General features: G+C 51.5%; 1 protein-coding gene across 1 annotated transcript in view; it reads right to left on the reverse strand.

Annotated features, from left to right (window-relative positions):
- The window catches only part of LOC119093496 (uncharacterized), a 66,535-nt gene that overhangs the window by 40,074 nt on the left and 8,647 nt on the right, over nucleotides 1-17,814 (reverse strand). Inside the window, exons 2-5 of the mRNA XM_037216456.1 lie at nucleotides 10,768-10,953; nucleotides 9,712-9,833; nucleotides 6,370-6,521; nucleotides 5,367-5,526 (exon numbers count right to left, since the gene is read on the reverse strand). Of these exons, the coding sequence (XP_037072351.1) occupies nucleotides 5,367-5,526; nucleotides 6,370-6,521; nucleotides 9,712-9,833; nucleotides 10,768-10,953 (620 nt within the window). The remainder of the gene's footprint in view (nucleotides 1-5,366; nucleotides 5,527-6,369; nucleotides 6,522-9,711; nucleotides 9,834-10,767; nucleotides 10,954-17,814) is intronic.

Below are 17,814 nucleotides of genomic sequence, written 5' to 3' on the forward strand. Positions count from 1 at the left end.
CTTGCCGTGCATGATAAGGCAAACGCCATACTCTCACATGACAGAATACAATTGGCAGGAGATTAACGCAGATAGGTTACGAACATTGTGTATTTTGACATTGTGGGCAAAATAAACCAATTTTCTTATTAAGCCCAATTGTTAATTCAGTGCTCGAAGAAATTGTATACCGAAACTTTTAGGTAATCATATTGACACTTTCTCGCCTGCAAAGCAATGAGATGAATTTGTTAAAGCTGTTTTGGTTTCCGAGTTCCGAGGCGTAACTCGCAAGTTGCAAACCGCACCGCACTAGTCTCATGACGGTTTGGCTTATGGTGGCGATTGGGGCGGAAACTGCGACGTCTTTTAACGTGTACGCTAACCGCGTTCACGAGCTCTTCAACAAGCCAGCGGGTCTTGTAAACGAGCAAATGTACTTGCCAGCCTCGCGGGGCAGATCTGAACCTTCGAATGGAGGACTTCTGAGATCAGAGCTCACGCTAAGCGGCGCTTATGTTGTGAGCCCTGGACCCTACCATCTGATCATGGAATTTTCAGGTCAACTACAAAGTTGGCAACGAAAGGTTTGCAGTGCCGCTATGCTCGGCCAGGTTCGTCCTTCCCCTCGGGCCATAGCTGGTTTAAGGGCAAATAGCGAGCACTAAGGGGAATCGAACGCGCCTCGCTGCACGTGGATTGACGAGGGCAACGCTCTAACCCACTGTCTATCAGGAGGGCATGCGTGTGCGGGTTAGAGTGTTTGGCGATCAGGGGTCAGTTAGTTAGAGTGCTTGGCTCTCAGAGAGGGTCAGTTGGAGTGTTGGCGCTCAGAGGGTCAGTTGGAGTGTTTGGCGCTCAGAGGGGGTCAGTTAGAGTTTGGCTCAGAGGGGGTCAGTTAGAGTGCTTGGCTCTCAGAGGGGGTCAGTTGGAGTGTTTGGCGCTCAGAGGGGGTCAGTTGGAGTGTTTGGCGCTCAGAGGAGGTCAATTTGAGTGTTTGACACTCAGAGGGGGGCAGCTTGAGTGTTTGGCGCTCAGAAGGGGTCAGTTGGAGTGTTTGGCGATCATAGGGGGTCAGTTCCTCAGCGTCTACTGGAAGCCCGGCCGCTGTTCTGCCTTTGAACCGGCCTGAACCCGACAGCCAAACACGGGCGAGCGGACATTGTGGTACAGGACTGGGACTTACGCTTTTGTGTAATTCTGATGTGATAGCTGACTTCTAACTTAGTTCAGTTACTCACGTTGCAATCTGCAAAGCGTCCTGGCAGGCTCTTTTTACGGAAATATGAAACTAGCTGAGTTTCGAGCCCATTTCACTCGACCAGTACATGTGACTGAGCGATGCCGTCCTATCGCGTATGCTGTGCTAAGGCATAACGTGTTTTGATGGTCGTATCCAGGCTGGTTTTTATCTTTTGAACGAATCACTGAGTAAATATTAGGAGCGTGCTACTCGTAAGTCTAAACCATTTAAACGCGGCAAAATTTGTTTGACTCCTACGCGTAAGCCCATTTTATATGGAGATCGTGCTAGCTACGAAGCTGTTTTGTTGTTCTAGGCCTCAAATTCATGGCCGGAGCGCGTCCGTTCTTTGGTGCAAGAACCTTCCAAAAGTGCTGTCAATGGCGCGCCGAAGGCAAGAAAAGACGATAAAAGGCTGTATTATGTCACGTATTGAGTGTACCCAAAGCGCACGTTACATAAAAGAATGCATTCTGCATTCAAGCACATAAAGTGTAACACGCTGCAAGTGTTCAAGCACAATGCAATGTGCAAATTTCTGCAACTGAAATAAACAACCGAAGTTTATTATCATTGGAACCTACGATAGCCTCCACAAACTAGTAAGAATGCATTGTTTCCACAAGTCACCTGGCCTAAGTCAATATGCACCCCAAAAAAGGCAACCTCTTGCCATTATACTCCTGAATCCGTACCTGCCAGTCTGCATTGCGTCGCACATCTCCTAGATGTGATCCGCCCCTGATGTAATCTGCCGTGCTCCGACCCATTTCAGGTTAAACATTGCCCAAGATGTAGTCCAAAGATATGTGGCCGACACGTCGGCCTCAAACAGCGCCGGTTTCGTTCAGACGCTACCGTCCAAAGTCCGTGCCTGGTTGTCGCCCTCGACTGGTTTAGGAAGTCCAGATTGTTATAGGTCCGGACAAATTCATTTTCAAGAAAATCCACCCAGTTTCATAGCGCGAGGGCGTACCGGTCTGGCGTGCAGTTTCAAAACAACGGCTTGAGGTCCGCGTGACCCTCGAATAAAGTTAGAGGCGCACGACCAACCAGAAAAAGTATGTTCTTAAATAGCAGAAGCTTGAATGATATTCTTTCAAATCAGTTGACAGCGTCCTTTTTAAGTAGTTTTCTCTTTACGTTGTAATTGTGCAAATGTTGGACATAAGCATGGATCATATGGAAGGCAAATGCCGATAGTAATGTGCTCTAGTTCACATCGTTACAGGTAAAGGCAAAGTCCAAGAGTGGCAGCATTCCTTTTGTTTTGTTCTAAGGCAAACAAAGTAATAGGGTTTCGGCGACTTATTCCCTCTCCCATCTCCTGAATTTCTCTAAAGAAACAACAAACATAGCTTTCCCTAGGTGAAAAGCCAGTAGCAGCAATTGGATTGGTAGCCAATGTGGTGAATTCTTCTTCAGCTACCATTCTGCCTCCAAGTGTAGATGATACGGTGTATCAGCTGATGATAAATGGATCTGCAGACTAAAGTGCAAATGATAGCCCTCAGCTATCACCCCTTCTGCACGGCGTGAGTGATGCGGCCTGTACGAACGCGATTATCAGCAAGATAACTTCCGTTTTGAATGCGTCACCGTCGTTACAAGTCATCACCCTGTCCATTCGAGTACTGCTTGGCGACATGTGCGAGCAGAACAATAAACGTTTGATAACGACAAACGTACACAGTCAGCACGGTTGTCCGGAGAAGAAGAAATATAGGCATGCCTAAGAAAAGTGGCACAACACGTTTCAGAAGTAGGTTCCCGGCGAAAATGCTGGAATTGATATGAATTAAAGAACAAGTCAGTGTACAACACAAAGCATGCACATCAATGCTCGAAAAGGTAACAAACGTGGATACGTACGTGGTAGAATACCATAGTAGCTCGCAAATCCACGTGCCAGACAGGTATCGTAGAGTTTCTTCATGCGTGCCCACCTTCTGTCTAGCGTGCAACAGTCGTAAACTGCGGACCTTCCCTCGTTGCACAAACGGGAATGCACTACGGCAGGCCTTCAGAATGTACTACGGCAGGCCTTCAGAATGTACTACGGCAGGCCTTCAGAATGTACTACGACAGGCCTTCAGAATGCACTCCGGCAGGCCTTCAGAATTGCTACTACGTGAACACTGTAACAGTATAACAGTGGCGATGTCGAGTGATTACAAAGTTTGATCTTGGGCTCCAGATCATCGCTGTGTCGACTCAAGATACCTCAATGGGGAGAAATGGAAATCTGCGTGTGCAGACAGCGGTCTTCCAAACATTGCTGAAGGAGGCTTTCGTGTTTTATTAAAGCTTCGTGACATAGACTTAGTGAAAGCATAGCGACAGTGAGAAATGGACATGGACTGTTATAGAGACAGAAAAAGTGACCGCAGTCACGGCAACAGCTCCGAAAGGACACTTTTATCGCCAAGTTTGATGAAGCGATGCCGGACTTCGGCGCGTGGCAGCCAGCAGTCATTGATGACCTATTCATTAGTTTGATCTTCGTGCGCCTCTCCGTTACCCTGGAAGTCAGTTGAAGTGAATTTTACAGGCATCATGCCCAATCGTTACTCTTCAAACTAAGCATACGTCAAATCAAGTGAAACCATGCTAACGAAACTTTGGTTCCAAGGCATTACATATCGGCTGTTTGCGTGCAACGGGATTATCTTGCTTCAGGTCTTTGGAAATGTACCATTTACACATCGCACTGAGTCGTACCCTGAAAATATTCATTCAGTATGCGAATCTCATCCTCCATAGAAAGTGAATCACAGATGACAGATTGCTTTACAATTGGGAGCGAAGCACATTTGTCGAGGAAGCACGAAATTTGAGCAACTCACAGCACCGTTGTTGACTTGGCATCCACCATCCATTGTCGGTTAGGAAAGATATAATGCGTTGAGCGGTAGTGGCCGGTAAACAAAAGAATAGAAATAGCCGGAGGCATATAGCGAAAAACTCGCTATGTCTAAGACGAAAAGAAATGCTTGCAGGTCTTCAAAGCAGCAATCCATGTATGAATGGAGCACGATATAAGCAAAAAAGCCTCGAGCTCCTGTTTTTCTGCGGTGTTTTTTCTGCTGAGCCAGGATTTCTATGCTGACAGCTACTGACTTCCCATGCCCCATGAGGTGCTGGTTTAAAGCGATGCCAGCCAGCGCCTCTCAGTACATTGAAAGTCTATAACCGCAACCGCCGCTTACGAACTCTGAGCTCATAAATAAAGCGCAATGGGTCATTAAAGTTGCGGAGTCGTTCATATGGGAATGTCTGGATAGGTCGTGGGGTCGTCATACAGCTGCACCTAATTAAAGCTGTGGTCAGTCGTCCTACGCAGGGGGGGGGGGGGGGGGAGGGAGGCGGTATGGTCGGAGTTAGTGCTTCACGGTAGACGGTCAGCTATTCTGGTCGTAGAGTTATCTATCCGCGTGTAAACAGTTGTCGAGAGATGATAACTTCGTCCAGATCGTTGAAGGGAGGGGGAGGGAAGCGCTGGGCTCGGAGTCAAATATTTTCAGACAGCGTCCGTGGGGAGCCGTGTTGAAGTTCCGAACCGCAGGGCGAGCTCGAGCCTCTCAGGTAAAACGAAAGCACAGAGAAGATGGACGGTCGCACTCATGGAAGGTTTGTTCAGCGCACATCGTGAGCTTGGCCTGTCGTCAGCGGTACGTACAATAGTTCTCCTGAGCTGACGTCTCTGGAGCCCCGGGCTTGATGTTGGACGCGCTCTGTTCCGTGGAACGTTCAGCACAGTCCCCTATGGACATGCACGACGGGTCAGGGTCCGCCGGCGGCACGCTTCCCACGCCGGGTCAGTGAGCTTCAGCCGGCCTCGCCGGCTTCAGGCGGCGCAGGCCGGCTGAAGCTCACGGACAGGCTGCGCTAGCTAGCCCGGTGTCAGCGGGTACTCAAGACGCAATCGACGCTAGACTGGCTGCAGGCGCTAGGCTGAAGCTAGGCTGATGCTAGGCTGCAGGCGCCGCCTCAGCTAAGCGAGCCTCTTTACCGTCGCGTGCACAGCAATCCACGGAGCGGCCAGACTACCCCGCCGCCACGCGCACCACACACGCACACGCAGGCACGCACGAGCGGCCCGGCGGCCCGGGCGAGCCGCGCCCGCCGCGCCCGCCGGCCTCACTTTTCCGGTGCGAGTGGGCCGGGTCGTCTCGCGGCCAGCGGCAGCAGGCGGGCGGCCATGTCCTGCGAGCGGGCGCGCTCGCCGCTGTAGAAGCGCGAGTGCGGCCGCTTCGACACCACCCGGCCGCCCAGCAGGCTCACGCAGGCCAGGTGGCCGGATCCTTCGGGACGGCCGGCCACCGGCGGCGGTTAGTGGGCCCCGGCGAGGCGGCGCCGCCCGGCCAGCGGTCAGCGGTCGAGCTGGGCCGGCCGGCGCGCTTCTAATAGTATTCGCGTCCGAGGGCTAGGACTCGGTCCGATCGAAGGAGCTTAATTCGTGTCAGTTTAGAATGTCTGGTGTTTTTAGGGAACAAGTGCATGTGCGGGTTCGATGATGAGCTATCATTTCATGGATCAGGCCAGAAGATGAGGTTAATGTGCCGTTCTGTCGTTGGCTCGGCATCGCTCGGTCAGATATGATAGGGGTCAGAGTCCACACGACAAGCACTGCTAGTCGCGAGCTCTGATCCTAGAAGTCCAGCCGTTCGAAAGGGTTCGAATTTGATTTTTGAAAAAAGAAATAATGTAAACCCCAATTAATGGGTAGTTGAATTAGGCATGAGCCGGAACGGAACAAGGACCTTCAATCGAACTTAGTACTTCCCCATGGGCCCGCGAGTGGCCTCGAAGCTAGCGAGCGAGCAGTCACAGCCTCACCCCCCTCGCGAGCGTGCAGCTTTGGGAGCGGACGTATCTCGCCCACACCGCAGCATTTCACGTCAGGCGTTGTTACCGCTGGTTAATGGAAAGTCGCAAGATTAATGGAAGATGGGAGTGGTCAACATTAGCGCCAAATTGCATTTTAGTGCTCGGATGACAGCGCGTATGTACAGGCGTCAAATTATTGATGGGGTTCGGCTGAAGGAGTAATGCACTGTACTGCGTCACGGTTAACTGCGCGCTAGACACGGCAGCGCGAAGCTATGAGTGACGCAAAGCGGCGCGAGTGGGACGATATGACGTACCCATTCGCTTGTAATCGTTCTGGGCGGCGCTCTGCGCCTTGTCGAAGCGTGACTTGATCTCGATGTTTCGCCGGATGGGTTTCATGTCCTCGGTGATCGGGGGTCGGTACTTGCTGTACTTGTACTGCGAGCTGACCGGCTCCTTGTAGCGTCTGTGCGTGAGCGATCTGGCGTTAGACGCTCTGGATAATGAAGGCCCGCATGGCGCCTTGTGGCGCCTACGCGCGGACGTGGTCTGGACGGGTGGACAAAATGAAGCTGGAAGACACTTGGAAGAGCACGCACACATGCTGTTTTCGAATGGCCGGACACACGTTATTGGACTGGACGCGAAAGGTGAAGGCTCTCTGCAGTATCTCTGCGGTGTTTTTGCAAAGTGACGTCGCTGCGCAATGCGTTCTGACGTCGGCCTGCCCCACAGTGCACCTGTCACGAGAGAACTCCGAGCACGTGTAGGGAGCCGCCAGTCAGCTGGCAGGTGTTGTGACTACGCCGTTCGATTCAGCCCTTCTCCGCCGTGCGGCTCGCTCGTGTCTGATTGCGTGCCGCACTATAGCCGAGCTAGGAACCCACGCGAGAAGCACCACGTCCGCCAAAGAAGCCGACATTTTGCCCGCGGCGCCGCTGCGTGGCTTCACGACCGAGCAGACAGGGCTTCACGCTGAACGGCCCCGGGGCAGCCGACCTCTCGGACACTTCCATGTGATACAGCGTGCGCTTGGTGCTTAGTGAAGGGCGCCGGCGGGACATATGGTACAGGTGGACAAAACGGCTTTCCAATAAAAAGCGACATACATTAATCAATCTGAGACGACGTCTTCTTGCTGACGTCAGGGACCTGGTATTGCACGCATTGTCTGCGTCCCGCAGATATAGTGATGTGTAAGATGCCGTGCACGTCAACGGATATGAAGAATCCTGCCCGGGATACACCAGCGCGGCCTAGATACCGCATCTGGACGCTGTCGTGACCACTTCGAACATATCAAGTGCAGCGCGCCAGAATCAGCGCATTCGTAAAATTGCCCACTAAACAGTCAACGCGAAGAAAAGAATGCATATCGTGGCTGCTGTAAGTCATTCATGATTAAACATAAGCACCGCATCACACGTCAATCACAATTACGCCGTGAATTTTAGATGTATTAGTTACATATCAACTATGCATGCGTTCAACGCCGGAATCGAGTTACAGCAGCACAAGACGAACTGGCATATTTGCATGATATGACGGAGAACTGGTCTGGGACGCGTGATTAAACGGACATGACAGGGTAATGACAATCCATAACCTCATGATGCCAAACCTTGTCGAAAAATAGCGGAGACAGGCCTCCGGACCTGGGCTTTCCTCAGGTTCAAGTCGTGACGCACAAGCCATAGAAAATCCTCAAAATGGAACACTAATTATACAGGGGAATTACGCAACTGTCACAGGGTAATTATACAGGGAATTACACAGGGGAACTGCGCAACTGTTCCTTCTTTTACCAACGGTGTGGCTGCCATGTCTACCACGCAATTCGCCTGCATGGAATGCTTACAACGCAAGCATTTCTGCAAGCTCAGAAGAGCTCAGACAAGTTGTGCTTTGTCTGCCGCCATGCAAGGTGAGAGCTTGCTGGTTATCTCAGTTTACGTTCGTGGACTTATTGATGGACGTATGTGCCCACGGTAATGTTTTTACGCAATAACCATGTGCTAGATTTCGCACAAACGTGGGTCAAGACGCTTTTTATGTGCACTTGATTTAATCCTGAATTTGTATTCATATAATGTTATTTATCAATTCTGTTAAAAATCAATTGTTTAGCTGGTGTCTTAGTTTCCTAGTCAGAAGAAATTTGGCCAAATCCGGGGACGAAACATGTTTGTTGACGTATTTAAGGGGAGTATTGCGCCATTTTACACAGCTTAGTCCGTCCCCAACTCATTTGGCGAGCCCCTCGTATATGACGATTAATAGGGCATGTCCCTGCTGTACTTTGTGGGGCTCAACTCAAAGCTAGAGCCAGGTAGAGCTATCCCCACGTAAGCAGCAAAGCATGCGAATTATGATGCCCTGCAATTGTCTAACATAATATTTGTGCAACATTAATGTAATCATCATGAAGTCCCATCCAAATACGCATAATTAAGTGGTAGTACAGTAGTACGTACAAACGTGAAAGACATTCATGTATTTAGGGTATTCATGTATCTAATAACCAGGGTGTCATATCTTTATTAACATAATGATATTTCAATATGGTCGTCGGTGGCTACCCATATGAACCCTACCTAATCCGCCCAAGATGGTTTGTTTTTTATTAGAGTCTTTTCGACCAGAAATTATCATTTCAGGGCTATGGGATGGAGGAGAATGGATAACGTTGGGGACGGTCCACATGCCCCGGGGGGGGGGGGGGGGGGGGGGAGCAACCGCCGGGCCTTAGCCCGCGCAGGGACTCTTCGGAGTGTGCTCTGGGCGCCCGGTCGGGGCCCACTCGTGACTGAAGCATGCAGCTTCCACCAGACAGGCGGGGTGTCACGAGGACGCAGGAAAAGACAAGACAGGAGGATAAAAGGTTCGGATGACCCATAATAGACTGTCCCTGTGAATAAGTGCGCATGCTTTTTGAGCGCACGAATGTAATGCTTGGCAGTGGTTTTGTCCTAATTCAGACCTGGGAAGGCCCACGGCCGACAGCTTGTCTCCGCCTTTCTTAGATAAAGTTCAGCATTATGAGACTGGTTTACCAGAACCTTGTCACGACATTTTTCCGTGTTAAGTGATCTTTCATCATTCAAAAACCTAAGAATCTCCATAGCAAAAACATCGGAGACGAAATGGCAGAAAAACACATTCACCACATAGCAGGGAGTCCATCCCTCGCACCGCAGCTTTCGCATTACGTCAGCCAGATTTTGTGGCACCACATGACGTCACAAGGGCAAAATCTGTCTATCACACTAGATCATGGCCGGACAAATCAGGGCTGTCAGGGGCTCCCCAGACAGCGGCAGCGGCTGTCATCGGAAATAGCGCATGCGGTGTCCTAGAGCGGCAGTGGGCTCGTGGACTCGGAGTGTGTGGAGCATACCAATGAGAGAGAATGCGCTTGCTGGTTGGGGAGCGTAAGGAGCACGTTCTTGTCATTGGGGCTCTGAGATGCACTCAGCCGCTGAGGCTTTATGGCGTCGCCTGCCTCCCACCCTGGCAGGAAGGGTGGGTGCCACGGGGAATTGCACCGCTCACCCCTGGTTTCCCAGACGCGTTGACGACTGCCCTGTCGCCACCCATGCGCACCACACAGTCTAACCTAACTGGAACGTTCGATGCGGAACACACCGCGTACTGACTTGGGCGTGTATGGCGGCACGACCGAGATGTGGCGGGGCCGCGGCGTGCAGAGGTCACTGATGCGCTTGTTGGCGTTGGCGATGGCCTCGGCCTGCGCGTGGTGGATGCGGTCCTCGTACCACTGCAAGGCGCGCGCCCGAGTGAAGCGGGGCGGCTCGTCAGCACGGATACACGCATCGCAATGTAAGGACACACGAGCGGAGCTCTTGGAAAGCACGCTGAATGCTCTGCTGGCATCGTCAAGCATTGAGAACGATGCTGGTGAGATGGAACATGAGAGACAACGTTTCATAAACACTAGACGCTTTCACGGCGGTTTCGATGGGGCAACTTACGCTGTGCAGCTCATCTTCGCCGCTCACAAAAGGGCCGGTAATGACCGGCCTCAGTTGGGGGGCTGGCCGCGATACGTAAGTGACTTGGTACGTTTGCTTGGGAGTTCCGCAGTTCGAACAGCAGTTAGCACAGGCAGATCCAGGGCTGGGCTGGCCGTGCAAAGAAAAATCCAGCTTTCAAGCAAAAGTCGACGCATAGCATGCACAACAAAAGCAAAAGTGAGCATAAGAAATGCCTGAGTGAGGCTAAGAACAAAATGTAGAAGCGGAAGGCACCCACTTGATTCATTAAGAACCAGCAAGATGTGCCAGAATAAGCAGCAAAAAAGGAAGTGAAAAAGAAAAACAGGCAAAAGAAGCGTGTGTTACAGGACTCCCCAAAGCAGCATGTCACTCCTCTCTATCCAGCGCTTCAGGCTTATCATGTTCTCATCACGACCAGGTAGGTATTTGTTATCAGCAGGCTTTACGCTTTGCAGCAAACCTGATGCTTGCATTTTTGCTAATGCGTGCCATTCTGCACCACGAAGCTGGGTTGAAGATGACTGGGGCCCGTAACCCCTGACATGTCATCTCTGGTCCGCTTCCCGACTTTGATCACATGTCCTGCGAGCACTGGCTTGTTGATCCAACGATCTTATACTCGAGCTACACGCCATACCTCTCCGACCGAGACCTGCCACCCCTCCGCCTGGCGTCACAGCCCTGCTGACCCCTGACCTTCAGCACGGGGTCGTCGTCGAGCTCGTCCGACAACCGGGCGAGGGTGCGCCGGCGCGGCAGCACCACGACATCCTCCGGCTCCCACAGATAGTACGGCATTGCCGGCGACGAGTAAGCCGGCACGGAGACTGGAGTCAGGCGCTGGTGGGCCACAGTCGGGACGCTCCTCAGGTAGCTGCCCGCCTGCCGAGGCGCCGGGAGGTCACGGGCCCGCTCACAGGCGGCTCACGGGCCAGCGGCAGCGCAGGCCAAGTAGACCATGCTACACTGAGGATGACAGTTCGGAGGATGCCTTGCTTAGTTCCTGCCTTTACTCGTATCTCTTCTGATCATAGTCAATATCTGTTGTTTACCGTGGACACCATTCGCTAGCTCCCGTACGTAACGCAAAAGCAACGCATGGTTCTCCGTAATGTCGTTATTGAGCGAAGCAAGCAGTTCCATAACATCAGCGGTTTATTTGTGCATCGATTGTGCTGGACCAGCGGACGGTTTGGGTGCAGAGCGGGTATGTATAGATCACTCAAGATGGAATCTGAAATAGAACAACCATTAAGCATTCGACGAATGTTAAACGGCCCGCACATGTGTAAATCACCACATGGGAGCACGCAAGCACACAACACTGACACCATCTGCGCGGGCAGTGATCACTAACACCACCAGCAGGCACCGCAATCACCAGCGGCACCACCAGCAGCCCCGTCGTTACTGAAGACAGCAGCGGCAGCAACAGCGGCAGCATCGGCGGAGGCAGCGGCAGACCGGCCGACATTTGGCCGGGCTGGGACGGGGTTAGCCAGCGAGAGAAGCGCGCCGATGAAGTGCGACACTCACCGTGGGCACCGGGTCGCTATCGTCCTCCTCACCCTGCAGTACACGACCCCGGGTTACACGGGAAGCGCCTGAGGGCTGCGCCGGGCCGGCGGACCGCCGGCCGAGGGCGACGGCGGTCGGGTCGGACGGTTTGCCATGGCGACCAGGACGAGGTCGGGGCGGCCGCCGGCGGAAATTGGCTAAAAAATGGCCGGATGGCAGGCTGGGCAGGTCACAAAGGACGATGGGACGCGGCACGGCTCCGTGGAGACGCCAATAAGCTCATTCGGATGCGCTCGTTACCGTTCTCAGCCGAGGCCGAGACGAAACATAACGTTACCGTTCTCAGCCGAGGCCGAGACGAAATAGAACGACGTGCCGACGTGTGGATTCTGCGAGATAGATGGCAGCTGGCTTCGTGTGAACGACGCTTATCGCTGGAAGTTAGAGAATGTAGAGGATGTCTGATGGTGCATGCATCCCTCGTGCTCTCGAGGGCTCCGTGTGTGTCAGGTGTTTGACTACGAAGTCGTCAGGAAGACATTTGCTGAGGACTTCATGGAGACCGCGATCTGGCCACTCCGTTGGAAGAGTAATTTTCAGGTATTGCCCAGCAGGTTGACGTGGGGGCGTTTTAAAGTGATTTTGTGTCGAGAAATATGACTTACCCAAAAGTCGGGTTAATAATAGCCATATTTACAGAAAGCCAGAAGCAGACTGTTGAAACTTCCCAGACCCACTAAAAGTCGATGGCGTAGAACATTTGTAAATTTTAAAGCAAAAAAAAAGAATAATGCATACTAATCCCAAGGCAAAAACTAGCTTTGGGGGTGTTCCTTCATTCAAACTCGCAATGCCTTCCCTTTGGAGACCGTGGACATACGTACCTCCCAACCCACCGTACCCGTACCTACGTACCTGGCGTGTTAAAGTGATTTTGTGTCGAGAAATATGACTTACCCAAAAGTCGGGTTAATAATAGCCATATTTACAGAAAGCCAGTAGCAGACTGTTGAAACTTCCCAGACCCACTAAAAGTCGATGGCGTAGAACATTTGTAAATTTTAAAGCAAAAAAAAGAATAATGCATACTACTCCCAAGGCAAAAAACTAGCTTTGGGGGTGTTCCTTCATTCAAACTCGCAATGCCTTCCCTTTGGAGACCGTGGACCTACGTACCTCCCAAACACGCCGTAAATCTATACGAAACTAGTTTAGTCAGAAACGTTTCAACTACTCAAAATGCGGTTAGCAGCATGCAAAGGTAGAGGGCGGGGTCTGGGAAGGCGTGGTGTGGGGAGGATCTAATAGAAGCGGGGCGTGGACGACGAGGTCTCGACAACTCGCTCCACTCGCTTCACCACCCTCTCGTTAACGTCGCTGCTCTGTGGACAGGCAGGCAGAACGACACCTCAGCTGTCAAGTGCGCCGTCTGCGGCCAGGCGCGGATGAGACAGATTCACAGAATGGCTCCGGCGTTGGACAGGCGCCAGTCGGATGTTCGTACGTCAGCGGTGGCATTAGGCGTGCCGACTCGAGTGATGCGACGCGCGAGCGAGAAGGCACATTGCAGCGAGCGCTCTCTCCGCCAGTTATTGGCCCTCTCGGGGACTGGGTGCAGCAGACCGAACAGCTCATACAAATGGCGCAGGGCTTCGGTGACTGAGAATCGGACTGAACGTGAAGGAGCCAGCTGGTAGCGGCACGCATTATCTCGATTAAGCAGAAGGAATGAGACATTCCTCAAAGGACCTTCACAATAGGAGCCACTCCTATACTTCCGTGGCAATACAAGTGACGTTAGGTCGTCCTCACTCCTGTCACCACGGGCTGTCTACGGGCTGCCTTCCTGTTAGTACTGAATGAACCCATGAGTGATTTAGCTGTCATTTGGCATCCGGAATGACGAAGCTCCCGGATAATACCGCTGGGTGACCGAGCTGTCGCGGCGTATCCTCGTGACTCTGAGTGCAGCCGGACAGACAGGCTCCGCTGCTGTGTCGGCACAGCATCGAGGGACATCCCAAAGATGTCAACCCAGTCAGTGTGAATGAGACGCGCCAGTTGAGGTTCACGGGCCGCCAGACTGACTCAAAGCTACCCCACATCGCGTTTACTGCCTCGTTCGTTCCAGATTTCCAGCATGCTTGTTCAGCTGTCCAATGGAGTGGTCGGGAATCCCTCGTCATTTTTTCCTGCCGGGCCAGGTCTAAAAAAAAACTCAAGGCTGTGACAAATGTACAAACCGACGCATAGGTAATGGCTTGTGTCCTACCCATCCTGCCAACAAAGCCGTCTTCGAGAGCTGCAGCCCCCAGCCCTGGCACGAGAAGCCAAGTTGAGCGAGTGTGTCGAGTCCGGGCGCGGTCCTCCGGCCACGCCACGCCCCACCGCTTGTCAGCCAATCAGCGAGCCGGCCGTCACGTCGGGCGACTCGCTGATTGGCCAGGACGCTGGCTGGCTGGGTGCGGCGCGGCCTTGACCGCACCCGGCCCCGGCGTCGACCTCTTACCCTGGGATAGCGAGGGTGCAGTTCGCTGGAGTAGGTGGTAGTGATCCTGGGCGGCGGCACATAGCGGCTCGTTCTGGAGGGCGTCATGTAGGACGAGTGGTAGCTCCTGGCCTGGCGACAGGTCACAAGAGGTTGGGTCGCGACCCAAGAGCCGGGAGAGGCAGAGGCAGCTTGGTCTGATCTAGCTCACATCCTCTCAGCTACGAGTATATGCCGAAGGCGGTTGCACGCAAACAGGTTGCGATCTGTCTACAACTGCTGGACTAGAGATGGTAGAGCATGAAACAATGAGACCAAGCACCTCCTATTGCAGGTAGAGCTAATGGGACAGGGACTCAGTCGTAATTATTGGTGTATGCTCGTGGGATCCTCGGGCCGACGGTTTAAAAGACGAGCCATGCGGGACTCGTTGAACGGGTAGCACGAAACCGTGGTTGCCATCATGCAGGTGGCTGTACCGAGATTCTGAGTGAATGCACGGATGGTTGTGGGTGGACAGGCACTGAAAACGAAGGAAGAACAGGCGCCCCAAGCGAAAGGGATCGAAAACCTTTGATGATTTTTGCGCAGTAAGTGGTATTGACTGGCTTGGTAAAGTGCTGGGTGAGAATTATGCCATGGTTTTGTCTCACTAGATCGGAATTGAAAGCAAAGTTCTGAGCAAGACATCAGCCGATGCCTGTACGGACAGTTGTCAACAGGTGTGCAGTTTGTTTTGTTCAGTGACAGCTACCTAGACCTGGTATTTTTCATCATAAACAAGCGCTTAACTTGGCGATGCGTCTGCATGCAAAGCTACTAACTGTTCCGAATGATTTATTTGAGAATGTAGTAAAAATTACATGCTTGTAGCTTTTAAGGCCGTTTAACATTGTTTGCGGCCGGTGATATTATGTGATTCGGTCGTTTATTCAAAAGATGGTCGCATGAATCGAATAACATTTGCGTGGGCCAGAGATATGATAAGCCACGGCTTGTTTAGCATATAGAAAAACAGCCAGGTGATTGCAAGACGCAAGGTTTTTGACAGCAAAAATAAAGGTATGCTCAAGAGCTGAGAATTCGAGTTTTCATAATATAAGAAGATTCGAATGGATTCGAACATTGCAACTCCTCGAACCTTCAAAACCAGAATCATAGGCTGGAAAATCAGGATTCAAATGAAAAAAACCAAAACACATCCTGAAAGCTGTCATCTAAATATGCAAATAAAGGTGTCGAATACGATCTTGGTTTACATTTCCTCCAGATGAACAAAGTGCAACGCATTAATATCGGCTCTTTGTCGGAAAGAGCTGCTCGCCCTTCCTTTGATCGCACTGAATTAGCTCGAAATATTTATCTAAGGTGTTCAGTGCATTTGCGAGGAACATTTTTCACATAGATAAGACAGTAGTAATAGCCTTATTCCTCGGAGAAGAGCCATGTGAATGGAGGTCCAATGGGTCGATATTTCGGCAACATGCACTTATCGAAACAAAGGCAGAAGTCATTATTTCTATTATTTCGATAAAGAATGTTGCCAAAATACCAACCCATCTATATCTCCATTCTCATGGTTTTTCCCCCAGGAATAAGGCTATTACTGCTGCCTTATCTGTACGAAATTTTTATCCAAAGTGTTGACTGCATTCAAGTTGATTCCGATTTCAAATTAGAACCCGAATTCGAATCCAACTATCCTGAGATTTTAATTTCAAAATGATACATGTTCTCAGCTCTTGTGTGGTCTATCTTAGAAAAAAACTATGCCTTGAATTTGCAGCCCGTTGCCCCATGTGGTGAATCAATGAGCGCGTTTTAGTCGTAATTTTGAAGTTCCTGAGGGAGTTTGGCTGTTGGACATTCGCAGGATATGAAAAGGACTTTCAGTCGGAAGGGACATGAGATTGGGAAAAGCAGACAACCACGACAAAGACGAACCAAAGGGGTGCATCAACAGAACACTGCAAAGAAGCAACATAGTAAACATCAACCACAAACACTCCAACCATTGAGACTCAACCAAAAGTACAAATCAAAGAATGACTTGCATAGATGTAAAGTAAGACCACCAAGAGCCCTAGATTACAAACGGAGGGATGTAGACTAGAGACGCAACTCTTCCATGTCATATATTTTCAGCCGCGGTTTTCCAGTTGGTAGCTACAAGTTTTGCTCGTATTGCTGGTTACTGATTTCGCTATTCTCATGCATGCAATTTTGTGTGATTTTGGAGGCCTCATTGCCCTTTGTGACATCTTATTTACCTCCATGTGATCATAAGAGGGTGTTGCCGCCAGATGCTTAAGTCTGTAATCAACGCAACTACGCCGCTCCCCTCCTCCAGATCGCATTGTCAATCTGAGAGTTCCGCACTTCCAGAGACACGAAGGTGAATGCAAGGCATGAAGCCCTATTCGCAGCAAACTGACCAAAGTTTTGCCGCTAAGCTGGTTTCGGGAACATATTTTTCGTCTTTCTCCTTGATCGTCCATTACATTGCTAGCCGGTCATCACGTTGCTGTTATTTTTGAAGACGCTAATGTATTATGCACCACCGCAGAAAGGGTGGTGACGAACGATGGTTTACTGGTGGTGGCGTAGGGGGCTGAATATCTCAAATGTTAGTTCTTGATGAAAACTTTTTATTCGAATCTGCCGCCCGCAAACAAATTTTACTTTCTCCTCTTTCCAGCAAGGTAACGCAACAACAGGCGGCGCCGCGATAACCTAAGCATGTGCTCATGAAACATCTAACGTCATTGCTGTTTCTATGTGACGGAAATGCCTGTGCTATCCACGGCGTGATGCCACCTCTGTATCAACCGGGGTGTGCTGCACCATCACCGGCTCGTCTCCCACAGAGCAGCGCAGCAGATCGGGCTTGGAGCGGCAAATTTACCCGCCATCCTGGCAACGCTTGGAGGCTCGACTCACCGCCAGCTGCCTGATGGAATGACTTTTCACTGGATGCCTACGTTGGCTGGAGTATTCGTCAACTATCGCATGCTGGCGCCAACCAGACGTAATCGATTCCGCGCATTCGGTCAAAGTTATGTAAAGCGGATGTGTGGCTGCTTGAGACCTCCAAACATTTCGAGCTTGCAGTCCCGGGAGTTGATTGCAGTGCATTATCATCGATGGATGCGATAAAAAAGATTGAATTAAATCGTATCAAATCTTTCCATTTTTGCTGGATTTTCATTTCGTTAACTAAAAGCTGCATCGTCCTACTTGAGTTGGAGTCAGGATCTACCTCGCCCGCACACCAATTATCGGCAAGCCTACCCATCTGGTGGGCTTCTTAAGAGAACAGTTGCGCCTCTGAGACTAACACAGCATGACCCACTACAGAGACATGGTTGACGCGCTACCACCGGCCTCATCCCGTCACGCCCATGCTGTCTGGCTCAGACCATTCCGCGTGGCACCAGACCCCGGCTTCGGACGCGCGGCTCTGACACGCCGGCGTCAGAGCCGGCGCAGGACAAGTACGTCTGGTCTGGCGGCCCAGCAGCGATACCTCCTCCCAGGGGAGCGGCCCGCAGAACAGCTCGTCGCAGAACGGTCCGTAGAACGGCACGTCGCAGAACGGCGCGTAGAAGTTTCTGGCGCGCACCTGGTCGCGCTCCTCGAGGACCATGTGCGAGCCGAAGTCGGTGTGGGTGAGATAGAAGGTGTGCACCGGGTCGTAGTCACCCACCACGTCCGAGGGCAGGCACGGCTGAAACGGC

This window comes from Pollicipes pollicipes, unplaced genomic scaffold (genome assembly GCF_011947565.3).
Source record: "Pollicipes pollicipes isolate AB1234 unplaced genomic scaffold, Ppol_2.1 Scaffold_4002;HRSCAF=4701_pilon_pilon_pilon, whole genome shotgun sequence".
Classification (NCBI taxonomy): domain Eukaryota; kingdom Metazoa; phylum Arthropoda; class Thecostraca; order Pollicipedomorpha; family Pollicipedidae; genus Pollicipes; species Pollicipes pollicipes.